The 25,340-nt window shown below is 48.8% G+C and overlaps 3 protein-coding genes across 8 annotated transcripts in view; 2 read left to right on the forward strand and 1 right to left on the reverse strand.

The window, feature by feature from the left end:
• Positions 1 to 2,968: 2,968 nt before the first annotated feature.
• NMRAL1 (NmrA like redox sensor 1) lies at positions 2,969 to 13,933 on the reverse strand. 4 transcript variants are annotated; one of them, XM_047713416.1, is made up of 6 exons: positions 13,744 to 13,881; positions 10,298 to 10,437; positions 8,719 to 8,957; positions 6,008 to 6,257; positions 4,743 to 4,933; positions 2,969 to 3,258 (listed from the first exon to the last, which is right to left on the reverse strand). In XM_047713416.1, the coding sequence occupies exons 2-6, from the start codon at positions 10,314 to 10,316 to the stop codon at positions 3,079 to 3,081; spliced, it is 879 nt and encodes a 292-aa protein (XP_047569372.1). In that variant the 5' UTR covers positions 10,317 to 10,437; positions 13,744 to 13,881; the 3' UTR covers positions 2,969 to 3,078. The 4 variants fall into 4 exon arrangements, with proteins under 4 accessions (XP_047569372.1, XP_047569371.1, XP_047569374.1 ...); XM_047713415.1 differs by lacking the exon at positions 10,298 to 10,437 and having other exon boundaries at positions 13,744 to 13,933; XM_047713417.1 differs by lacking the exon at positions 10,298 to 10,437 and having other exon boundaries at positions 3,147 to 3,276; positions 13,744 to 13,933.
• Positions 13,841 to 18,916, forward strand: LOC125091117 (bcl-2-binding component 3, isoforms 3/4-like). Its single transcript, XM_047714557.1, has 3 exons — positions 13,841 to 14,034; positions 18,030 to 18,573; positions 18,896 to 18,916. Exons 1-3 carry the CDS (start codon positions 13,841 to 13,843, stop codon positions 18,914 to 18,916), a joined length of 759 nt encoding a protein of 252 aa, XP_047570513.1.
• The window catches only part of HMOX2 (heme oxygenase 2), a 30,109-nt gene continuing 22,814 nt past the window's right edge, over positions 18,046 to 25,340 (forward strand). Inside the window, exon 1 of one of the 3 annotated variants that reach the window (XM_047714276.1) lies at positions 18,046 to 18,166. The gene's annotated coding sequence lies outside the window, so the exon portion shown is untranslated. The remainder of the gene's footprint in view (positions 18,167 to 25,340) is intronic. The other 2 variants (XM_047714275.1, XM_047714277.1) reach the window with 2 other exon arrangements.

The following is a 25,340-nucleotide window of genomic DNA, read 5'->3' on the forward strand; positions in this document are numbered from 1 at the left end:
CGCCATGGGACAGTTTGCTGATTGGAGTGAATGTTCTGAAATTCAGTGTAACTTTTTCTTTGGGAGCCCACGAGAAGATATGCATGTCACTGCCTCCCTCACTAGATTTTTCCCCCTGTTATTTTCTGAGGAACGTTGATTATTTATTTAATTTATTTTTGCATTAAAATTTTTGCTCATTGTAGTTTGACTAGTCAGGGCTCCCAGCTGAGGCTCAGAAAAGGCCCAATGCCTGGCACAGCCAGAGTGGCCCTGAGCACAGACAGAGCTCAGACCCATCCCAGGGTTCTGGGCTGAGCATGGGAGCCATGGGAACCCTTGCTGGGCTGGGTGAAGAGGTTGGGAAGAGCTGGTAGGCACAGGAGAGGAGTGGAGAAGTAGGTGGGGAGGGAGCGTGCAGTCATATGTGGCTGAGTCTGATCTGGGCCCTGGAGCCTGGCTCCGACCCACAAGCACGCCTCTGCTGGGGGTTGAGTGGAATTGAATGCTTGCTTCTCTTTCATGAAAACCCCCCCTCAAAGACGATAGTTCTGTCCAGTCCCGCAAACTTCTTGGTTACCCAGGTGTCCAGAGACTGCCCACATTCTGCCCTTCTGTGCACTGGGGTCTGTCACTGAATTATGTAGACACTTATAGCTCTTGCAGAAGGCGTGTTTTAGCACTGGGAAACCTGTATTTTGTATCTTTTATTTATTTATTTTTAAAGTACTTTTTAAAAATTTTTATTTTTAAAATATTTATTTATTTGAGAGAGGGAGTGTGAGTGATCCAGTATGAGTGGGGGTTGGGCAGAGGGAGAAGCAGACTCCTGGCTGAGCAGGGAGCCTGATGTGGGACTCGATCCCAGAACCTGGAGATCATGACCTGAGCCGAAGGCAGACACTTAACCGACTGAGCCACCCAGATGCCCCAGAGATCTTATGCTTAAGTAATCTCTGCACCCATGGTGGGGCCTGAGCTTATACCCCCAAGATCGAGAGTCCCACACACTACCGACTAAGCCAGCCGGGTGGCCCATATCTTTGCACCGGAAGTTAGGTCCATTTGGCGTGATGAGCCGGGCAGCAGCTTATAGTGACTGGGCCCTGCCCTGCTTTCCCTGTGCCCGGAGACCACAGGGAGCGGTGGAGACCGGCGGCGCTGTCGGAAGGAGACGTCTTCTCTTCAGCTCTACCCAAGAGGGCGCCACTGGAGTTCATACCAGTGCTTCCAGATCATTCGGGGCTTTGGGAGAGAAGCTGGGCATCCCGACTTTGACGTGGTGATTTTAGTTACTTCATTTTGCGGATTACCTGTGCTCTACAATTCAGCCATTGAAAGTGTACAGTTTAGTGGATTTTAGTTCAGTGTTGTGCAACTATCACAATTTTAGAAATTTCATCACCCCGAAGAGAAATCCCATGTCCATCAGCAGCAGTTACTCCCCATTTCCCGAGGTCCCCCAGACCCTGGCAAGCACGAATCTACTTCCTACCTCTATGATCTGTCTGTTTGGCACATTTCATGTAAACGGGATCATACAATAGTGACCTCTTCTGGTTCCTTCTGGTTTCACTTACTATAATGCGTCAAGGTTCATTCATGTAGCATGAATCAGTACTCCTTTTTATGGCTGAGTAAATTCCATTCTGTGAATAGACCACGTTTGTTTTCCAGTCATTCCCTGGTAGGCATTTGGGTTATTTCCAGCCTTAGGCTGTTATCAGTAACACTAGTAGGAAAGCGGTCTCATTTTAAAATGTTAGCAGTTCTTTATGTAAGGTACTTAGGGGTCAAGCTTATAGATGCAAAGTAGAATGGTTCATGTGGGGCCGGGGTGGGGTGGGATGGGGAAGAGAATGGGAAATTAGTGTTTAATAGGAACAGAGTTTGGGAAGGTGAGAAAGTTCTGGAGACGGATGGTGGTGAGGGCCACACAACTGAATATAATCCACTGAACTGTACACTTAAATGTGACTAAAACAGGGGGCACGTGGGGGCCTCAGGTAAGCATCTAGCTCTTGGTTTTGGCCCCCGCCACCATGATTATCTCTGCCCCTCTTCTCTGCAGCCCTGTGTCAGTCTATAACTATTCATGCATATTTGTATCTGCCTCTCCCACCAACCTGAGCTCCTCAGGGCAGAGAGCATAACCTTTTTGGTCCATGTTGTATTTAGGTTGTCCAGGGCTTTCTCAAGTAATCAGTTAATGGACTGAATGTATACGGTAGGACTGCAGGTACAGAGGGTTGTGGGCAGGACGGAGGCTATGCAAATCTGTAGAGGAAAAGCAGGCCTGCCATGGGCCCTCGGGTACATGACCTGTGTTTTCTGGGCGCTGACCTTCCTCTTCTCTGAAGTGAGCGGGAGAAGTGGAACCAGCCCCGCCAGCGCAAACCCGTGCATATACCACCAGTGTGAGACCTCGGGGTCACTTCCTTGGCTTTGCCCCCAGCCTTCGCTCTGAGCAGTGTGTCACCCGTTGTCTGCCATGTGCAGTCGCGGCGACCTCTGCTCCAGTCTGCCTCCAGATGTTGTGCCCTGCTGTTCTGAAGATCATCCAGATCTCAGGGCTGCCACCATTGGGGAAACATCCCATCCCAGAAGGTGATGCCTTTGAGCTCCAAGAGCTCATGTGCAGTTGGCCTCACTAGCTCTCTGGTCATGAAGGCTGCGTTTGCCGGGCTGTCACCAGGTAGCGCTTCTGCCTGGCATGAGGAGTAACCCTGTGCCTGGACTCTGCACCATCCAGTATAGTCCAAGCAGCGGTCAGAGCCGCTTCTCTGGGCTGTGGTCACAGTGCCGTCTCCCACCCGCTGGACGAAACTTCCAACTGCATTTATGTCCTGTGTCTTCCGCTCTCCAGCCCCAACATGGGAGGGGCGCTGGGTCCCCGCCACTTGATGCTTCCTGTTGGAATTTTCATGCCCCGGCAGCTGCACCCCAACCCCGGTCCCTGAAACAAAGCTCTCTTCTTTTGGAACCCAGCTGTGAGAACAATGGCCTTTATTCAAAAAATAATTTTTTATGTAACACAAGAACGGGTCACTGTGACTGCCACCTCCCCATCCCCTGAGACGGGGCTGAGAGGTGTCAGGGTCAGAGCCCAGCAAAGTCTCCTTTGTGCTGCTCCAGCCACTGGTCCAGCGTCCTGGCCTTGGGGTTGAGCCTCAGGGTCAGTTCAATGTCACGGTCAGGTTTCAGAGCATAGAAACGGAACATGTTGGCCAGGTCCCGGGCACCAGGGAAGCCATACTTCTCATAGTCCTCCGGGGTCGCCTAGAAACAGAGGGGAGTCCGTTGCGCCTGTCAGCATCTCCGGCACCCTAGCTGTGGGCAACCCAGTCCCAACCCAAGTTCTTTCCAATAAGTTCATCTGAAAACCCTTCTACTAAAAAGGTTAAAGTTCAAAAACCACTGTTTTAAGTCAACTTAAATCCTGTTCTTTCCTTTTTTTTTTTTTTTTAATTTTATTTATTTATTTGATAGAGACACACAGAGGGAACACAAGCATGGGGGAGTGGAAGAGAGAGAAGCAGGCTTCCCTGCTGAGCAGGGAGCCTGATGCGGGGCTCAATCCAGGGACCCTGGGAACATGACCCGAGCTGAAGGCAGACACCGAACGACTGAGCCACCCAGGGGCCCCAAATCCTGTTCTTTCAAGGGCTGCCTGGCAGGTTCAGTCAGAAGAGTGTGCGACCCTTGATGTTGGGGTCATGAGTTCAAGCCCCATGTTGAGTGTAGATATTACTTTAAAAAAAAAAGTCATAAATCCTTTTGAGTTCTTTTGAGATCATGAGATGGAAACGTCTCAGCCCTTTCCAAACCAGATCTCTGCAAACATCACTCTCTTGCTCAAAAACCAAAGCTGTTACCCCTTCCTGACCAAAGTGAACCGAAATCCTCCACGGCTGCCTCAGACCCTTCTGTGTTTAGATGTAATGCGTGCCCACTTAGGGCACTAAGGAAGCACTTACATTGATTACTCTGTTCAATCCCAACAACCAGGGAAGGAGATACTATTCATACACCCATTTTATAGATGAGAATACTGAGGCAGAGAGGGTCAGGGACTGTGCCCCAAGGTCACATACTGGTGGGTGTTAAGGGCTGGGAGCAGGATTTGAGTCTAGGGGGTCTGACCCACCAGAAACACCCTGCCATGGCCTCCCCATCATTGCTCTGCAGGAATCTGCAGCTCCGTGGGTGGTTTTTGTCTTTCAGTGACTTGGGAGTTTCCCAGATTTGCTTTAGTGTCTGTCTCACTACCATAATGGGAAGGCCAAATAAGAAACAAAGCACCCAAGGGTCTGAACAGGAAAACTGAAGGTCAGCGGGGAGAGAGGGGGCCAGAGGGCTCCTGCCCACCCAGCCAGGTCAGGAGACGGTTGGGACCCATCTCTCTGGTCTCCTACCCCTTCCCTCCCTCAAGTCACACCCCAGAGAAGCCCAGCACCCCTGTGTGTTCATGCCTCGCCTTGGACCCTAGTATCCCTATTCCCCCCTTTCCTGGAAACCTTCCTCACTACTTGTTCCACTGCCTAAGCCAGAAATATCTCTCAGCAGCCATGCTGGGCACATGACAAATGCTCACAGTGATGAAGTCATCATTTGCCCACGGTGACGGGGCAGCCCCACATACTGCTTCCCGACCACCCATAAAGCCCCCACTGGGGGATCAGAATGACCAGAAGGGGGCTGCCAGAGCCCCCGGTGGGAGCTGGGACGGCACCCATCCTGGGCCCGGGGCCTCTGAAGCCCACCTTGGCATCGTGCACGGCCTTCCCAGTGTGCTTGGAGAGCAGGGCGGCGTATTCTGCGGCTGTGTGTTTGCAGGTACTGAGCCCAATGTTCTGGCCGACGTACTCTTCCGGCTTCTTCAGCAGGCTGAGCACCACGGGACCCAGGTCGGTCACAGAAATGCCATCCATGGGCACATCACCCATGGGCAAGCCTGGGAGAGGAGGGGAGGGAGGAGGAGGGGTGTCCCGCCAACCCACCGCCAGGACACATGCAGCACAGGTCAGTGGCCCTGGTGTCTGGGGTGTATGAGCAGCAGCAGTGGGGTTCAGTCAGGAAACGGGATGCTATCTGAGCTCTGCCACCATGGCCCGTATTTACGCCCTGAGTCCTGGTTGCTCCATCTAGAGCGGGGTGAACGCCAGGCCTGCCCACCCTCTTGGGGCCAAGACAGGAACGGGAAGGAAACGAAGGGGCTACTCCCGAGCCGCCGGCCCCAGTGCACTCTGTGGCCTCTGGAATTCCTGACGTGGAAAGCCGACTACACTAACAGGAATGCCGGAGTGCCGAGGCCCTGGCCCAGAGCCGCACGTGGCAGGTGCTCCCTAAATGGGTGGAATTGGTGGGTGACTCGACCTGCCAAGGTGGTCTGGTGGGTCCTGCCACATTCCTCACCCACGAGAAGGGGCCTCCGCAGCTGCCCATTCAGGTCAGCCAGAGACCTCGTGCACTGAGCTCAGCCAGGGATGGAACACGAGCGGTATCCCCGGCCAGCTCAGCAGACTAAAGGGCGATGCCAGCGAGCCAACACTAGGCCCAGACCGCCTGACCCTGCTGTCCTCGCATGGGGGAAGGGTGGCCGGCTGAGGATGCTGGCCAGCCACGGGACACGAGCCGCCAAAGGCTCCAGGCAGCCCATTTACAGACTGAGAAGAAAGTGCTTTCCTACTTTGTGAAACCTACTACTGGTCCTGATCTTCCAAATCCTCTCCTTATTCCTGAAGGAGAAGTAACAGGTGTGCTCGTCTCTGTAACAGACGAAGCATCGCATCACTGCCTCCTGGCAGATTTCCCCATCGCCCTTGCAAAAGTCGCACTATTAACGCCCATTTCACAGAGCAGGAAGCAGAGGCTCAGTGAAGTTACATGCTTTGTTCAAAGTCATGGGCCTAACATGGGAGAACCCAGGCTTGGACCCAGAACCGTCTGAGGATAAGCCCGTTTTCTACAAAACCCACAGCTCCCCTCGGTGAGAGCAGACGCTCGAGCAAAGAGGAAAAGCACTCACTCAGCAAGTAGCTCTTTCCGTCAGGGGTTTTCTGGGGCAGGAAGTAGGAGAGGAGGTTCTCAAAATAGCAGGACAGCCGTACGCTGGTCATGGGAACTCCGATGTCCCGGAAATATTCCTCCACCTCCCCCTTGCCATCAAAGTGGCCTGCTGCCAGTCTCCCGGCCGTCAGCCTCTTGATGTTCTCCAGGCCGCTGTAGACCACGTAGTGAAGGCCCAGGCGCTTGGCCAGATCAGCCAGCAGCTTCCCCTGGTGAGGAAAGGAGAAACCACAAAGCTGAAGAGGGAGGATGTGTGTCCCCAATCAGAGCCCTGGCTCTCCCACCCCTGGTGCCGCTGTGCCTGATGCTAAGAGGCCGACACCACTTCACCCTTAGGTAAGGCTCCCTCTTCTGGAATAATGCTCACATGTGGTGCTACGCCCTCTCACACGCCACTGTGAGCCTTCTATCTTAGCGTCACTTCTCTAGGTCACCCCGGGGGTTGTACTTCCCAACATGATCAATGGTGGCCCACCCATTTGCACTGTGACAGGTTGGAGTAGGTCTGCTGCCTGGGAGAGGGCCGCACAGAGCCCTCCCACCTCTGCCTGCAAAGCCACCATCCTTGCAGGGCCCTAGCAGGCCGATAGGGAGGTGGCACAGCTCAGAGACGAAGCACACACACTGCTAGGGGGTCACACCGGCTCTGCAACGCACTTGCTGTGAGATCCTGGACCAGGGACCTAACCTTCTGGCAGCAGTTACACGGGGACGGCCACAGTGCCTGCCAGATAAGGATGCACGGGGCTTGAATGGCCTCTAAAAAGATATGTGTACATCCTAACCCCCAGAACCTGTGACTGTGACCTTATTTGGGAAACGAGATCTGCAGATATAATTAAGGAACTTGAGATCATCCCAGGTGGGTCTTCAATCTGAAGACAAGGGTCCCTATAAGAGACTGAAGAGGAGACACAGAGAGGAGAAGGTCACATGAAGGCAGAGGCTGGGGGGATGTGGCCACAAGGAGAGCCAGCAGCCACCAGACACTACAAGAGAGAAGGAGTGGAATTGTCCTTAGAGCCTCCTTCTTTTTTTTTTCCTTAATATATTTCTTTTTTTTTTTTTTTTGAAAGATTTTATTTATTTATTTGAGAGAGAGACAGTGAGAGAGAGCATGAGCGAGGAGAAGGTCAGAGGGAGAAGCAGACTCCCCATGGAGCTGGGAGCCCGATGTGGGACTCGATCCCGGGACCTGGATATCATGACCTGAGCCGAAGGCAGTCGTCTTGTCCCTCCTCTTCCATGCAGTCCTCCAACTGAGCCACCCAGGCGTCCCTCCTTAATATATTTCTAATTTCTTTTTTTTTTTTTGAAGATTTTATTTATTCATTTGACAGACAGAGATCACAAGTAGGCAGAGAGGCAGGCAGAGAGAGAGGAGGAAGCAGGCTCCCCACAGAGCAGAGAGCCCGATTTGGGGCTTGACCCAGGACCATGGGATCATGACCTGAGCCGAAGGCAGAGGCTTTAACCCACTGAGCCACCCAGGCGCCCCTAGAGACTCCTTCTGAAGCCTCCTTAATTGTGGACTTCTGGGCCCCAGATTGGAGAGAGTCAGTTCCTATTGTTTTAAGCCACTCAGTTTGTAATGACGGCCATGGGACATGAACACAGGCTTTCGGGATAATGAGCCAAGATTGCCATCCACCCGAAAAGCTGTCCTCTCCACTCTGTGGGATGCGCTTCCATGTAAGATGTATTCAAAGACAATGTCAAGGCTAAAAACAAGTTTGGAGACCAATGGTCCAGTCCAATCTTCCTTTATCTCCAAAAAAAAAAAAAACAAAAAAAAAACCCCTTTTTTCTAACAAAGCCCAGGGCAGGGAAGTCCACGTCCAAAGCAGGGCTGGTTGTGGACGACGGAGGGCTGATAGTTGGGGCCTCTCCTCTGCCACTACATTCCACAGATCCATGAGTACCTGTGTGTGACAGACTGTGTGCAAGTGTCCCCACCTTCAGTGGGACAGAATGATGGCCACGTCTCACCTCCTCTGTCTCCTATCCCTCCCCCTGCCACCTGGCCTTAATAACCAACTAACTAGAGAGAATGTGCATGGAAAACAGAATAAACCAGTACAATACTTCAAAGGGGACACGGGGACCTTCTGGGCTGATGGAGATGTGTTCTGATTAGATTGACAATATGTGAGTATATTCATATTGATTTTATCCAATAGGACAATGAAAATATGTGCATCTTATTATCAGAAAATGATGGGTCAACAGAGTTGGTTTTTTAGAAAGTGTGAAAAGTTAATGGATGACAAAGCAGATTATCAGTTGCCTGGAGCTGGGGGGCAGGGTTGGGAGGGGACTGGGAGTCACTACTAATAGGTACCGGTTTCTTTTCAAGGTGATAAGATGTTCTGGAATTAGGTGGTGGTGATGGCTGTACAGCCTTGAGAATAAACACTGAATTATACACTTTGAAGTGGCAAACTCTGGTGCCTCAATGACATCTAAACAAAACTCACTGCAAGAGGGAGCAGCAGCTTCCCGCGCTCATTCAAGTCCTGGAGGACTGCATGGAAGAGGAGGGACAAGGCCTGCAGCGGACCGTTGTCACAGGTAGGGTCAGCCCCTCTCTAGCAAGCTGGAGCTGCCTCCCAGGGAGCTCCTTGTCAGATGCGCTGCTCAGCCTCCCCACATCCTCCCACCTGCCCTCACCTGCTTGACCTCCTGCTCCTGGCTGCAGTTTTCCCAGTAGTTGGTCACAATGAAGGCAGCATGGGCCCCCGTCAGGGCCAGCTCCATGGTGGCCGAGTCATCCTGGTCTCCCTGTACCACCTCTGCACCCTGCAGCCTCAGCTCCTTTGCTGCCTTCTGCCTAGGGTCCCGCGTCACCACTCGAACCCTGAATGTCCCATCTTCCAGCAGCGTCCGGGCCACGGAGCCTCCCTGAGCACCTGTGAAGAGTCAGAGGACCTGCCTGGGGATCCTGCGGAGAGGAAGCCCTAGTGGGAACGCTCCACACCAGCCACACACCCACTTTTCACCTGTGAGCCTCACTGAATGCCTTATGCCATTTAAAAAATAACAGCTTTGAGACAATTCACTCACCTTTGAAGGGGTACATCATTTATATTTATTTTAAAAAGTATTTTAGAAAATCCATATACCAGTGGGCTGATTTTACCCAAAGTAAATACTTACATCGGGCAGCTGAGACTTCTCCCACCGTGCACACATCATGCTTGCCTCGAATTTCACCAGTAAGACTGCTTCAGTTTAAATAAATACAAAAACGGGCGCCTGGGTGGCTCAGTGGGTTAAAGCCTCTGCCTTCAGCTCAGGTCATGATCTCAGGGTCCTGGGATCAAGCCTCACATCGGGCTCTCTGCTCCGCAGGGAGCCTGCTCCCCACCCCACCTGCCTCTCTGCCTACTTGTGATCTCTGTCAAATAAATAAATAAAATCTTTAAAAATAAATAAATACATAGAGCATACAGTGCAGTGGTTGGGTTGTTTTGTTTTGTTTTTTTTTTTTTTAAAAGATATTATTTATTTATTTGACAGAGAGAGATCACAAGTAGACAGAGAAGCAGGCAGAGAGAGAGGAGGAAGCAGGCTCCCCACCGAGCAGAGAGCCCGATGCGGGGCTTGATCCCAGGACCCTGGGATCATGACCTGAGCCGGAGGCAGAGGCTTTAACCCACTGAGCCACCCAGGTGCCCCTGTTTTGTTTTTTTTAAAGATTTTATTTATTGGGGCACCTGGGTGGGGCTCAGTGGGTTAAGCCGCTGCCTTCGGCTCGGGTCATGATCTCAGGGTCCTGGGATCGAGTCCCGCATCGGGCTCGCTGCTCCGCAGGGAGCCTGCTTCCCTCTCGCTCTCTCTCTCTGCCTGCTTCTCTGCCTACTTGTGATCTCTGTCTGTCAAATAAATAAATAATAAAATCTTTAAAAAAAAAAAAAGATTTTATTTATTTATTTGACAGAGATCACAAGTAGGCAGAGAGGCAGGCAGAGAAAGAGGAGGAAGCAGGCTCCCTGCTGAGCAGAGAGCCCGATGCAATGCAGGGCTCCATCCCAGGACTCTGGGATCATGACCTGAGCTGAAGGCAGAGGCTTTTAACCCACTGAGTCACCCAGGCGCCCCTGTTTTTTTTTATACATATATACTCAGAGCATGCAACCATCATCCAGTCAACTTTAGAATATTTCATTCCTCCCACCCCCTGAGAAAACCCACGCCTGTCAGCCCTCACTTCCTATCACCCTCCGTCTCAGCCCTGGCAACCACTCACCTACTTTGTCTCTGTCCATCTGCCTGTTCTGGACGTTTCACACAAACAGGGTCATTCAATCTATAGTCTGCGTGGCTGGCTTCTCTCACGTAGCATACTGTTTTCAAAGTTCCTCCATGTTTTAGCAGGCATCACACCTTCTATCAAATGTTTAAAATATATTATGGGGCAGCTGGCTGCTTGGGAGGTAGAACACGCAACCTCAGAGTCCACATGAGTTCAAGACCCACGTCAGGAGTAGAGTTTACTTGTACAAAATGAAGACATAAAATGTATTACAGGGGCGCCTGGGTGGCTCAGTGGGTTAAAGCCTCTGCCTTCGGCTCAGGTCATGATCCCAGGGTCCTGGGATCGAGCCCTGCATTGGGCTCTCTGCTCAGCGGGGAGCCTGCTTCCTCCTCTCTCTCTGCCTACTTGTATGTAATCTCTGCCTGTCAAATAAATAAATAAAATTTAAAAAAATGTATTACAATATTTAGCACATACATAAAGGGATGTCAATACCCATATACCCATCCTTACCTTAAGAAATACAGTATTACCTACTTCTTCTTTTTTTTTTTTTTAAAGACTGAGGGGCACCAGGCTGGCCCAGTCAAAAGAGCATGAGACTCAATCTTGGGGTCATGACTTTGAGCCCCACTTTGGGTGTAGAGATTACTTAAAATTAAAAAATAAACCTTTAAATAAGATTTTAAAATGACTGAGAAAATGACAAAAAGTAAAATCATCAAAAGGAATAAAAAGCATAAATATACATATAAGAAAAGAGGCTGCAGCACTATTTGTAATAGTGGAATTTTTTAAAAATTTCTAATTTTAAAAAAAAAAATTTATTTTTATTTATTTGACAGAGAGAGAGATCATAGGTAGGCAGAGAGAGAGGAGGAAGCAAGCTCCCTGCTGAGCAGAGAGCCCGATGCGGGGCTCGATCCCAGGACCCTGAGATCATGACCTGAGCCGAAGGCAGAGGCTTAACCCACTGAGCCACCCAGGCGCCCCACAATAGTGGAAATTCGTAGACAAATGACATGTCCTTGGATAAAAATCTGGTTAAATAGTCGGGCTCTCTGCTCAGCAGGGAGTCGGCTTCGCCCTTGACCCTTCCCATCTGCTTGTGCTCTCTCGCAAATAAATAAATAAAATCTAAAAAAAAAAAAAAAAAAAAAAAAAAAAAGAATCTGGTTAAATAAGTGATTGATCCATGCAAAAGTGATTAAGAACAATGTGGCAGATCTGTATGTTGGACTGGGACAGCTGAATCTGAACTCTCTTGGAGTGGAAAAGGTAAGTTGCAGAATTATAACAACCCTCACACGGTCCTGGTGGGAATGTAAAACGATGCAGTCGCTTTGAAATCAAACAGTCTGGTGGTTTCTCAAGAGGCTACACACAGGTTACCATGTGATCCAGCAATTCCAGCCTGAGCATGTACCCCCCCAAATTAAAAACACATCTACAGGAAAACTGGTACATGAATGTGCACAGCAGCATTATTCACAATGTCCATCAATGGATGACGGGATCAACACAACGTGGTCTATCCATAAAAGGGGACATTATACAGCTATAAAAAGGAGTGGGGTGCTGATACATGCTACAAAGTGGGTGAACCTTGGGGTGCCTGGGTGGCTTGGTGGGCTAAGTGTCTGACTCTTGATTACAACGATCTCAAGGTTGGTGCCTGGTTAAGAGTCTGTCTTTCCCTCTCTCTGCTGCTCCTCTTCACCCCAACCCAAACAAACAAACAAATAAACAAACAAACACCCAACGTGAATGAACCTCAAAACCTTGATGCCAAGTGAAAGAAGCCAGACACAAAAGGCCACATCCTGTATGATTTCATTCACAAGAAATGTCCAGAATGGGCAAATCTACAGAAAGTAGACCAATGGCTGTCAGGGGCTGGAGAAAGTCAGGAGAAATGCTAGTGGGTATGAGGTTTCCTCTGGGAGTGACGAAATGTTCTAAAACAGACTGTGGTGATGGCCACAGAGCTCTGTGAATATACTAGACATGAACAAAATGCACAGTTTAAATGGGTGAATTGTGTGGTCTATGCTTTATACCTTTTTTTCTTTTTGAAGATTTTATTTATTTGACAGAGACACAGAGAGAGAGAGAACACAAGCAGGGGGAGCGGGACAGGGAGAAGCAGGCTTCCGACTAAGCAGGGAGCCCGAAGTGAGCCTCGATCCCAAGACCTGATCATGACCTGAGCCACTCCCCGCGGCCCTGTGATTTATACCTTAAGTTGTTGTATTTTTTTTTTAATCTTTTTTTTTCTAAAGACTTTATTTATTTATTTGACATACGGAGATCACAGAGAAGCAGGCAGAGAGAGAAGAGGAAGCAGGCTCCCTGCTGAGCAGAGAGCCCAATGCGGGGCTCGATCCCAGGACTCTGGGATCATGACCTGAGCTGAAGGCAGAGGCTTTAACCCACTGAGCCACCCAGGCACCCCAGTTTTCGTAGGTTTTTAAAAAACATATACAGGAGAAACATATACAGGAAAAACATATACAGGAAAAACATACAGGAAAGAAAAAAAAAAGATCTTTGTGTGTCTAGATACTCTAGACACTTGATGACAGTGATGGATGGGGTTGCCAGGACTGAGGTGGGAGGGAGATTTAGTTTCCATATTCTGTGCACCTGCCACGGACTCAAAAACGTTAAAGTAGGGACGCCTGGGTGGCTCAGTTGGTTAAGCAGCTGCCTTCGGCTCAGGTCATGATCCCAGCGTCCTGGGATCGAGTCCCACATCGGGCTCCTTGCTCATCAGGGAGCCTGCTTTTCCCTCTGCCTCTGCCTGCCATTCTGTCTGCCTGTGCTTGCTCTCTCTCCCTCTCTCTCTCTGACAAATAAATAAATAAAATCTTAAAAAAAAAGTTAAAGTAATTTTTTAAAAAATATTTTATTTATTTTACAAGTAGGCAGAGAGGCAGGCAGAGAGAGAGGAGAAAGCAGGCTACCTGCTGAGCAGAGAGCCTGATGCGGGACTCGATCCCAGGACCCTGAGATCATGACCTGAGCTGAAGGCAGAGGCTTTAACACACTGAGCCACCCAGGCGCCCCAAGTAATTAATTTTTTAAAAACGTTAAAGGGCGGGGGCGCCTGGGTGGCTCAGTCGGCTAAGCGTTTGCCTTCAGCTCAGGTCATGATCGGTTCCTGGGATCGAGCCCCACATGGGGCTCCCTGCTCAGTGTGAGCTGCTCTCACTCTCCCTCTGCTGCTCCCCCTGCGTGTGCTCTTTCTCTGTGTCAAATAAATAAATTAATTAAATATTTAAAATTAAAATAAAACGTGAAAGGGAATGTGCGCCCAGGTCCTGCCCCCGCCAGGTCAGGGGTCCGAGATGCAAGACCCTCCTCCCTCCAGGCCCCAGCCACTCACCCTGGGGACCTCTGCCAGGCCTGGCGGGGTTCTGCCCGCGCTCGCTCACCTGTGGCTCCAAACACCACCACCAGCTTCTTGTCCCCCATGCGAGCGGGAAGAGCGGCCTCAGAGGCCTGGGGGCCCGGCGACGCGTGGGGTCGCCGATGGGGGCACGGGTCCCTCCTGGGACGATCCCGCGCGTGCACCGCGTGGGCGCAACCAGCGCCAGACACCCAGACCCCCACTTCCCGCCAGGTGGCCCCCGGCCCCGGCAACCTCCACGCCGCAGCCCGAGCGGGAAACAGCAGAGCTGGAACAAAACGCCCGGGACCTTGTGGCCGAGTCCACCGCCGGAGGGGTGGGTGGGAAGTACCGGTAGAACCTGAGAGAAGACCGACCCCGCCCGCAGCTCCACCGACGCCGTGGCAAAGCCCCCCACCTTCCAGGCGGTCCAGTGAGAAGGTACCCCAGGCCACGCCGCTTCGGGACTCCCAGCGTCCGGATCCTGACTCCGCACGGAAATGACCCGCTACACCCCCTCGGCGGGGACAGATGGTTCCTCCCGGCTCGCGTGGGCAGCAGCGTGTGTCCGCGCAGCGCAGACTCCTCTGCTGCGGGAAACCCTATCTGCGGAGCTCGGGGCTCTCCAAAGTGCACGTACCGAACCTCTTGAAGGGAGGCTGGCGGAAGCAAAAAACAAAAAACAGAAACAAAACACGCGGCTTAATCTCGCCTGAACATCTGAACTTGCAGATATGGGGTGTCGATAGCATTTAGGACTCTCAACCCCAAGGCTCTGAGTTCTTGCAACCCTGACTCATCTCTGAGGTTGCTACTAGTTGCACGAATTTGAGTTATTTTAGCAGAAAGAGTGGGATTTCTTTGTATTCAACTAAAACTCAAAAATGTCCGTGTCGGGGCACATGGGTGGCTCAGTGGGTTGAAGCCTCTGCCTTCGGCTCAGGTCATGATCCCAGGGTCCTGGGGTCAAGCCCCACATCGGGCTCTCAGCTCAGCAGGGAGCCTGCTTCCTCCTCTCTCTCTGCCTGCTTCTCTGCCTACTTGTGATCTCTCTCTGTCAAATAAATAAATAAAATCTTTAAAAAAAAAAAAATGTCCGTGTCGCTCCTCTCCTGAAAACTTTTTACTGGGTAAGAATTTTTTTTCTTTCACTCACTAATTCATTTCAAAATGTGTATTGACCCATCCAGGCATGCTAGCTTCCTAACTGCAGGCACATCTCTGTGTTCACTGCTGAATTTCCAGCACTTAGGAGAGCACCTGGCACGTAGGCACTCAATAAATATTTGCTGATGGACTGGTTGTCTAAACATGTAGACACTGGAGTTCTGGGAAAATCCTACTAACTGGTGCTGTTTTCCCAAATCTAGTGGTGGAAATAACTTACAGAGTAAAGTGTATTTTATTTATGTAAAATACTGGTCTTTGTTATAAAATGCATGTGTTTAATACATGTTATGTTTACTCATGTTTGTATTTATAAATGAAGATTTCATATATGTGTTCATCTTGCATAAATCTTTTGCAGTCTCCTCCACGCCCTGTTATGTTATGCCTCTGTGCTGAGACTGTAAAGTTTGTCTGGGTAGAGCTCACCCGGTTAGATAGGGCTAATTCTTACTCATTCCTTAAGAATTACCTCCGGGAAGCCCTCTCTGACCCCTAAGCTAGGCTAACTACTCTGTTCTATTCCCATCTCTCTCCCTCTGCTGAAATTGTCTACCATAGTAGAGAGCTTCTTCTTCTTTTTTTTTTTTTTTAAGATTTTATTTATCTATTTGACAGACAGAGATCACAAGTAGGCAGAGCAGCAGGCAGAGAAAGAGGGGGAAGCAGGCTCCCTGCTGAGCAGAGAGCCCAATGTGGGGCTCCTTCCCAGGGCCCTGAGATCATGACCCAAGCCAAAGGCAGAGGCTTAACCCACTGAGCCACCCAGGCACCCCAGTAGAGATCTTCTTGAGAGCTGACCTATGTCATGTTTGTCTCTGTATCTCTTCCTTCTGGCACCGTATCCAGCACTTATTACCTACCTAATGGAACCCAAGTGCTTGTTACTGTGATAAAAGATGAGGTTTTTCTTCAATCACATAAGGATAAAGCACAGAACCTGATGTTCCAACGTCTCTGATTTAAAGGAAGTAAGTCCAAAGAAGAAGGCATGTAGCAGGACAAGCTGCAGAATTTGCAAGGATTGGTGCAAAATGAAAATGCAAGGCTCCTTGTTCAAAAACTATGAAGAATTTCAAGAAAGCAACAGCAGAGCATTAAACCAAGTGTGGAGGCCTTCTCAGAGCGGGACCCTATGCAAATGCTGGGGTTACAACCCCAGAAGCCAGCCCTGGTGCCCAGGCTTAATTGAGTAGCATCCCGGCCATGATGGGGCACAAGGAACTCCACTGCCTTTTGGCCTTGCTGAAACTACAGCTTGGAAATCAGTGCAGGCAATGAGTGGCAGAGAATGGCATCTGCTCCCCTGGGCTTCTGGTCAGTGGTTCTGGTGCCAGGGGTCTGGCTGGAAGTGGGTAGGTGTTGTAAACAGCCTGGGTGAAGGTCTTACCTCTTGATGCCCCACCCAGTCCACGGCACAGTGGTCCCCTGAGGCCTGAGCATAAAGATTTGTCTACTGACTGGTGTGCTCAGCTGTGACTCTGCACTTCCTGTGGGACTTTATCTGACGAAGACGTTCTGCAAAGCTCTTGCCAGTTTACCAAGCCCAGTGACATGTGCTAGTAATGATAATGGGGGGGGAGGGTGTCCTTCTCTGAGCTCCTCTGATGTGTCAGAGAAGCCCCACATTATCTCATTTGAATTTTATTTATGTAATCTCTAAGCCCAATGTGAAGCTCAAACTCAGGAGTCAGGCACCCCCCCGCCATACATTATCTCATCTGAACCCTCAGAGCAACCCACCTTCTTCAATCACTGCCCCTGGATTTAATTCAGTTTTATTGTATGTATTTAGGGCAGGGGCAGTACAGTGTGTATTTCCAATTATTACTTTTTAAAAAAAATCATTTTTTAAAATTTGGTTTTGACAGCCAAGTAATGTGTAATGCATTTATGCATCTCATAAAAAATTTAAATGGTAGAGATGAAGCGCAAGTAACCTTCGACCTCCCTCTGACATCCTAGTGTATAAACCTTCTTGGCCTTTGCATGCATTTTGATATCCAAACATGAACATGTGGAGAGAACATTTTGTAGTTAAAAAAAATAAAAGGGATCATACTGAAATTATTTTCCCCCAAATTTTATTGTGAAAATTTGTAGACATTTAGAAAATCTGAGATAACTATACAGTGAATCCTCATACTTACCACCTAGATTCCACAGTTCTTAACATTTTGCTATATTTATACCTATTACCTGTCAACTACCTTATTTTTTTTAGAGGTTTCAACTAAATTGCAGACATCAGTGCCTTTCACCCTTAAACACTTTACATACGCAATAGAGTTCAGTATTTTTTAGGTTAAACTTATACACTGTCAGATGTATTTTTGTGTTTTCCTACATCTTGATTTTCCCTTCTGCTTAACATCCTCTCTAAGGTGGTGTCTGCCCTTCCTTTTTTTTTTTAAAAGATTTTATTTATTTATTTGACAGAGAGAAATCACAAGTAAGCAGAGAGGCAGGCAGAGAGAGAGGAGGAAGCAGGCTCCCTGCTGAGCAGAAAGCCCATTGTGGCGCTCGAACCCAGGACCTGGGATCATGACCTGAGCCGAAGGCAGCGGCTTAACCCACTGAGCCACCCAGGCGCCCCTCCCCTTCCTTTTTTAACGGAAGTACAGTTCCGTTGAATAGATGTGTCCCTGTCAATCCCCACCCCCATCTTTCTTTAATGGACGTTTAGGTTGTTTCAAGATTTTCACCCAAAGGACGGACGTATCCCCTTACGTGTAGCAATGGCCTTCCTTGCTTATGCCTCTTTGGGTTCTTGCACGCGTTTTTCTACCATAGCTACCGAGAAGTGGAATTGAGCAAAGAGAAGGCCCATTCTTAATTCTAAAAGATCTCGTTAAATTGTCCCCTCTTCCCCTCAAACTCCCAGGAGCATCGCCCGTTCCGCACACCTTTGTCAACCCCGAACAGTACCGGTCATTTAATCTGCAGACAACTCTAAGGGTAAGGAAATGACGGGAAGCCAGTGCGGCTGAGCAGGTGGAGCCCAGCGCAAGAGGACCCTGGACAGGCGGTAGCACCAGGCACAGAGAACGCGTAGCCGGGAGGCACCCTCATTAACAGTAGTTCTTGTTAACGTGCGCGCTCCCCAGGGACTCCGGGCCTCGCCGGAGGCGCCCAGCGCCCGCCGCAGGGGCGTGTCCTCCACAGGCCCCGCCCCCGCTGCGTGCGCACGTCGGACCGCCCTCGCGCAGCCCACTTGGCTGCGGCGGCCGCGGCACTTCAGGGAGTCGCTGGCGGACGCTTGAGCGCGGCGACTGACGGACGGCCGAGCGGACAGGAGGCCGGTGAGTGGGCCGCGCCTTCCGCGGCCCTTCTCTGGGCTCCTCGGCGAGTCCGTCCGGCCGGGGTCTTTGGGAGCTGGGTCGGGCGGGCGGCGGCGCGCTGGGGCCCTGGCGCCGGCCTGAGGGAAACCCGGCGGGCCGGGGCTGGGGGCGGCCGGAAACGGGATGAGCGGGGAGGGGGCCGAGCTGAAGATACCCGCTTCCTACGCGCCGCTTCGGCGGGCCCGCGAGGCCAGAGCAGCCGGTCCGCGTTGGGCCTCCTTGGGCCCAGCGCCTCGCGGAGTCACGAGTGCGCTGGGCGAGGTGACCCCGGGGACGCCGCGTGCCGTCTTGGCGTTCTTGGCGCGGGGTTGCAGCCTCCCGCCGCGGTGGGCCCGCCGGGACCCCCGCCTGCCCCCAGCGCTGCTGAGGTAGGTGCCCCGCGTGGCGGCTGTTGCGGGCTCTGCGCTTCCTCCTGAGTCACCTCACTCGGAAGGGCGCTTTGAGTCACTGTCATGACTTCATGAGTGACTCGTGGCCGCCGGGGCACAGACCGGTCGGGAGGGACCGACGCCCCGGGGCTGCAGGTTAGTCCGGGCGTGGAGTTTACCAGTCACGGCGTTGGCGCGCTGCTGTAGGTGTATTAATTGCCCGGGGTTGCCAGGAGCGCCTTGCACAGTCCTTGCACAAGGCCTGCCTGTGTCATGCGATTTAGGTGGATTCTGATGAACCGCTTGTTGTGGCCTGTGGCAGTTCGCGTTCGCGGTTCTCTGAACCTGACGAGGCGGCATGTGTATTGGGGGTGGGGTGGGGTGGGAAACACCGTATAATGCTCTGCAGTTCGCTGTCAGCCCCTTCCAAAAGCTTGTGAGTTGATAGGTTTTTCCACTTATACAATGGAATTAACGATGAGACGCGGGTTAAATGACTTCACCTCCATCCCACAATGGAGAAGACACCACAGATGGCTTTGACCCTAGTCATCTGCCTACAGAACCCATGATGTTTCCTAAACAGCGTGGTAAAGATTGGAAGTGGATTATGTCGTTTAAACTCTCTTCCCTCTCCCGGTAAACTGTCTTCCAAGTAGAAAGAAACAGGAGCTTGGTGGTTTTGTGTATTTGAATTTATGGTTGGACGTTGGCTAGTGTGTTCTGCTTAAAATTTTAACTGCCATATTTAAAAATTTTAGTTTTTCTTCTTGCATGGAGGAGGTTAAGGAATACACTTCAGTAATATGTGCTTTATTCTTTAGTTTTTTTCTTTTCTCTTTCCTTCCTTCTCTCTTTCTTTTTTTTTTTTTTTTTTTTTTTTCCCCCAAGAAAAATCACAAGCTTACCAGAAGTTCGCAGCTTGGGCATTTACAAGTTTACTTGGTGGAATTGGAAAAACTTTTAAATACAGCACCTAAGCCAAAACACTGGGAATTAAGGCCTTGGAAACACTCACTGAGGAACCCCATCTAACTGGGGATGTGGGGAGGAAAATGTATGGTTCTCTTTATTGTCTGATTTGATTTGCTTTTTTCTTCTGCTTGGGCCGATATGGTGAGATTCTGTGAGTCACTAGAGTCAGGAGAATGAGCTGCTCTAGAAATGGCAATGCTAAATGAGAAGATGAATTATAGAAAGTATTCATTGCCTTTTAGCTCACTCCTTACTGAGTTTGTTGAAATGCAAAATTGGACAGCTGGGGCCTTTGAGCTACCTTGATTTTTTTTTTTTTTGTTTTCTTTTCTTTCTTTCTTTCTTTTTTTTTTTTTTAAGATTTTATTTATTTATTTGACAGAGAGAGATCACAAGTAGACGGAGAGGCAGGCAGAGAGAGAGAGGGAAGCAGGCTTCTTGCTGAGCAGAGAGCCCTATGTGGGACTCCATCCCAGGACCCTGAGATCATGACCTGAGCCGAAGGCAGCGGCTTAACCCACTGAGCCACCCAGGCGCCCTTTGTTTTCTTTTAATAGCTGACTCTCTTCATAGGACAATTGAACTCTGCATCGGTATTGCATCAAAAAGTAGAATATCATTCCTCCAGGAGAAAGATATTTTTGAAAACTGGAATTGTGGGTTCATGTGGGTGGCTTATTCAGTTAAGTGTCTACCTTCAGTTCAGGTCATGATCCTGGGGTCCTGAGATTGAACCTCATGTCCAGCTCCCTGCTCAGCTAGGCTCTGCTTCTCCTGGCCAGCACCGCCCCCCCCCCCCCCAACTCCCGCTCTCAATAAAATCTTTAATAAAATTTGGAATTGTGTATTTATTGTACAGTTGAGAATTCAGCTTGTTAACTTCTTGGTGAAAAAAAAGAAAAATTTGAACTGTAAGTTACCTCCTGGTATGTTCTTGGCCACAGTTAACTGAAAAGTTAAAAATAGACATTTAATGCAATCTTTTTTTCTTATAGTAATCAGTGAGAGAATTAAGAGCTCTGGATTACATATCTTTTTTTTTTAACACAGTGAGGGTTATGTGCTTTTTAACTAAATTTATTATATCTGTTAGGTTTGTGCAAAAACATAGGATGAAAGGTCTTTTGTTGTAATTTGAATGATTTCTCAGGATTTTTTTTTTTTTTTAAGATTTTATTTATTTAGGGGCGCCTGGGTGGCTCAGTGGGTTAAGCCGCTGCCTTCGGCTCAGGTCATGATCTCAGGGTCCTGGGATCGAGTTCCGCGTCGGGCTCTCTGCTCAGTGGGGAGCCTGCTTCCTCCTCTCTCTCTCTGCTTGCCTCTCTGTCTACTTGTGATCTCTGTCAAATAAATAAATAAAATCTTTAAAAAAAAAAGATTTTATTTATTTATTTGACAGACAGAGCTTACAAGCAGGCAGAGAGGCAGTCAGAGAGAGGAGGAAGCAGGCTCCCCGCTGAGCAGAGAGCCCAATGTGGGGCTCGATCCCAGGACCCTGGGATCATGACCTGAGCCAAAGGCAGAGGCTTCAACCCACTGAGCCACCCAGGCGCCCCCAGGATATTTTTACAGTACTGAGAAGCAGTGCCATTACTGATTAATTCTTGGGAGGAAAGGAGGGAGGGACAGAAGAGAGACAGAAAAGAGTAGAAGGAGGGGGAATCTTTAATTGGAACAATACTGTAACTGCTTATAAGGAGGTCTTTCCTTTTCTTTTTTTATTTTTTTTATTTTATTTTTTTAAAGATTTTATTTATTTATTTGACAGAGATCACAAGTAGATGGAGAGGCAGGCAGAGAGAGAGAGAGGGAAGCAGGATCTCTGCCGAGCAGAGAACCCGACGCGGGACTCGATCCCAGGACCCCGAGATCATGACCTGAGCTGAAGGCAGCGGCTCAACCCACTGAGCCACCCAGGCGCCCTCCTTTTCTTTTTTTTAAATACTGGAAGATACTTTACTCTGGTGACCATGCAGGTGCTCTGCAATATTGTTCACTAGTATGGTTTACTTTTCTACACTGACTCCAGTTAGTTACCGTAAGATATTGTCTCCCATTGTATTACACATTATAAAGCCAACTAATGAAGACAGCTGCACCCCTCAGAAATTTCGGTTTTAAATTTCTAATAAATTTGACATGCAGTACTGAAGTACAGCAGCCCATAACTGATGGTCTCGTTTAGCAACATTACATACATTTATGAATACGCAGTTACCTTTATATATATTGCAAGAAATCTTTTCTGAATGACCATTGTCTTTTCATTTAAGAATAACACTGGTAGGGGCGCCTGGCTGGCTCAGTGGGTTGAGGCCTCTGCCTTCAGCTCAGGTCATGATCCCAGGGTCCTAGGATTGGCCCCGTATAGGGCTCTCCTCAGTGGGGAGCCTGCTTCCCTTCCTCTCTCTCTGCCTGCCTCTCTGCCTACTTGTATTCTGTCTGTCAAATAAATAAAAATGTTTTTAAAAAAAAGAATAACACTGGTTACTGGAGCTCACTACAGATAATTTATTTATTTATTTATTTTTATTTTTAAAAAGATTTTATTATTTATTTGACAGACAGAGATCACAAGTAGGCAAAGAGGCAGGCAGGGGCAGGGAGGAAGCACGTTCCCTGCTAATGCACTGCTTGATCCCAGGACCCTGAGATCCTGACCTGAGCCCAAGGCAGAGGCTTAACCCACTGAGCCACCCAGGTACCCCTCACTACGGATAATTTAAAGGTATATAGCTATTGTAAAAGAAATCCATTTACAAACAGCCCACCCACAAGAACTACATCTAAATTGCAATCATGGCAGACTGAAATGGAGCTGGAAACTCTTTCTGGGTTGTCATATCAACAAATTTATATTCAGACCTCACAAGGCAATATTCTGAACTCTTCTTTAATTTAAAAAAAATTTTTTTTAAAGATTTGACTTATTTGACAGAGAGAGGAAGATCACAAGTAGGCAGAGAGGCAGGCAGAGAGAGGGGGAAGCAGGCTCCCTGCTGAGCAGAGAGCCTGATGATGTTGCGATGATGATGATGATGATGATGATGATGATGATGTGGAGCTCAATCCCAGGACCCTGGGATCATGACCTGAGCCGAAGGCAGAGGCTTAACCCATTGAGTCACCCAGGCGCCCCTGAACTCTTAAGTAGGCATTTCAAAGTAGCAATTGAATTCATAAGTCTCTTATGTGAACAGGTTTTTTCTATTGCTTTGATATAGTTTTCAAAGGCTTTTTAGCAAACATGCATTTTTCTCTGTGTAATAGATTTTTTTAAAGATTTCATTTATTTATTTGACAGAGAGAGACAGCGAGAGAGAACACAAGCCGGATTCTTGTGGGAGTAGGAGAAGCAGGCTTCTAACCAAGCAGGGAGCCAGATGTTGCGCTTGATCCCAGGATCCTAGGATCATGACCTGAGCCAAAGGCAGACGCTTAACGACTGAGCCACCCAGGCGCCCCTGGACTGCCTTTTGTTTGTACTTCAAAGTGATTGAATTGTTGGGGCGCATGGCTGGCTCAGTTGGTAAAGCTGCAACTCTTGATCTTGGGAGCTCATGAGTTCCAGGCCCATGTTGGACATAGAGTTTACTTAAAAAAAAAAAGTGAATTGTTAGGTATAAGATTAAGCTGGTTAGTCAATTTGTAACCATTTTGTTTCACTCACAGCTATTCAACATTAGACAGTTTCATTTTACTTGTCTGTATCTAAATACATACTCATTTATATTAGAGTGAAAAATAAATGGTTTCTTCCAAAAAAGGAAGTTGTAATGGTATATTTTTGACATGAGAAAAACATTTAAGCCCTTTGAGCTGCAGTTTCTATATCTAAAAAATGGGGTTAATACTTATGAGGTTAAGATTAGCACCTTAAAAGACCTTCAGTGCCTTGAATGGTGTTTATAGATTTAAGACGGGTTTTCAAACTTTCCTGTTTGGGTAAGTTCGGGATTGGGCCAAGGAATGAGGTTTACCATGTGATTCTTGTTTAGGGCCCCCTGTCTAAAGCACAGGCTAGAACAAAGTGGGAGTGGCCTGGCAAGGGGGTAGAGAAGTGAGTGAGTAGGGTACATGAGGAAGTGGATGGCAGAAGAGGAAAGAAAGGGGTAATTGTTGCATGGCAGTGACTGCTGTCAGCTTGTACGCCAGAGGCCAAGCAAGTAGATGGTCTCTTCTTTCTGCTTAGGGGCAAAAATTAATTTTTGTCACACGAATAGAGTTGTTTCTTTCCCAGGAGTATCATAGGCCTAATTATTGCCATAGTTCTCAGTAACTTTAAAAAGGCTTTGGAGAAGAATGACATAACAGAGACAGGTGTCTCCCACCCTGCCTGTCTGACTTTTTACTAAATACTCCCAGATTCCTGCCTTTCTCCCTATGCTATCGCTTAGTCTCAGAAGAGTCGAGTTTCACTGTTTCGTTTTGTGTTCAACATCGCAATTACCTGAGGGCTGTGGGAAAGCACTAGAGTGATTTAAACGATCTGCCATCATTTCTTAGCTGACCTAGTTGATTGGCCTTCCTCATCAGTTGCTATGATGGTCATACTTTTTATGCCAACACTGGGACCCATAGTCTGAGCATACAGTGTACTCAAGGAATTGATGGGACAGGATATTTGATTTGAATCAGAACTGTCCTGGAAAATGTGGAACATAAGGTCAATCTTTAGCACTGTTGCCTGTACTATACAATCAATATTTATTTATACTATTGTATACCTTGTTGTGTTATCTTTTTTATCTCTGTCTCTGTTTTTTTTAATACCTTTTTTTTTTTTTTTAAAGATTTTATTTATTTAGGGGCACCTGGGTGGCTCAGTGGGTTAAGCCGCTGCCTTCGGCTCGGGTCATGATCTCAGGGTCCTGGGATCGAGCCCCGCATCGGGCTCTCTGCTCGGCAGGGAGCCTGCTTCCTCCTCTCTCTCTACCTGCCTCTCTGCCTGCTTGTGATCTCTGTCAAATAAATAAATAAAATCTTAAAAAAAAAAAAAAGATTTGGGGCGCCTGGGTGGCTCAGTGGGTTAAAGCCTCTGCCTTCGGCTCAGGTCATGATCCCAGGGTCCTGGGATCGAGCCCCGCATCGGGCTCTCTGCTCTGCAGGGAGCCTGCTTCCTCCTCTCTCTCTCTCTCTGCCTGCCTCTCTGCCTACTTGTGATCTCTCTCTGTCAAATAAATAAATAAAATCTTAAAAAAAAAAAAAGATTTTATTTATTTATTTGACAGAGAGAGATCACAAGTAGACAGAGAGGCAGGCAGAGAGAGAGAGAGAGAGAGGGAAGCAGGCTCCCTGCCGAGCAGAGAGCCCGACGCGGGACTCGATCCCAGGACCCTGAGATCATGACCCGAGCCGAAGGCAGCGGCTTAACCCACTGAGCCACCCAGGCGCCCCTACCTTTTTTTTTTTTTTTTTTTTTTAAGATTTTATTTATTTATTTGACAGAGATCACAAGTAGGCAGAGAGGCAGGCGGAGAGAGAGGAGGAAGCAGGCTCCCTGCTGAGCAGAGAGCCGGATGCGGGACTCGATCCCAGGATCCTGGGATCATGACCTGAGCTGAGGGCAGAGGCTTTAACCCACTGAGCCACCCAGGCACCCCTCTGTTTTTTTTTTTTTTTTTTTTTTTTAAGATTTTATTTATTCACTTGACAGAGATCACAAGTAGGCAGATAGAGAGAAGAAGGGAAGCAGGCCCCCTGCTGAGCAGAGAGCCCAATGTGGGGCTTGATCCCAGGACCCTGAGATCATGACACGAGCCAAAGGCAGAGGCTTAACCCACTGAGCCACC

The sequence above is a fragment of the Lutra lutra genome, chromosome 18 (assembly GCF_902655055.1).
Source record: "Lutra lutra chromosome 18, mLutLut1.2, whole genome shotgun sequence".
Taxonomy (NCBI): Eukaryota; Metazoa; Chordata; class Mammalia; order Carnivora; family Mustelidae; genus Lutra; species Lutra lutra.

Coding starts and splice junctions, on each gene's coding strand:
- NMRAL1 (XM_047713415.1), bottom strand. CDS start 13,783: ATGGGGGACAAGAAGCTGGTGGTGGTGTTTGGAGCCACAG. Junction 4,934..6,007: donor CGGAAAGAGCTACTTGCTGA/GTGAGTGCTTTT, acceptor CTCCTCTCCCAG/GCTTGCCCATGGGTGATGTG. Junction 3,259..4,742: donor AGGCCGTGCACGATGCCAAG/GTGGGCTTCAGA, acceptor CTCTGTTTCTAG/GCGACCCCGGAGGACTATGA.
- LOC125091117 (XM_047714557.1), top strand. CDS start 13,841: ATGGGGGCACGGGTCCCTCCTGGGACGATCCCGCGCGTGCACCGCGTG. Junction 14,035..18,029: donor CCGAGTCCACCGCCGGAGGG/GTGGGTGGGAAG, acceptor TGTCCTCCACAG/GCCCCGCCCCCGCTGCGTGC. Junction 18,574..18,895: donor CTGCCCCCAGCGCTGCTGAG/GTAGGTGCCCCG, acceptor GGCCTGTGGCAG/TTCGCGTTCGCGGTTCTCTG.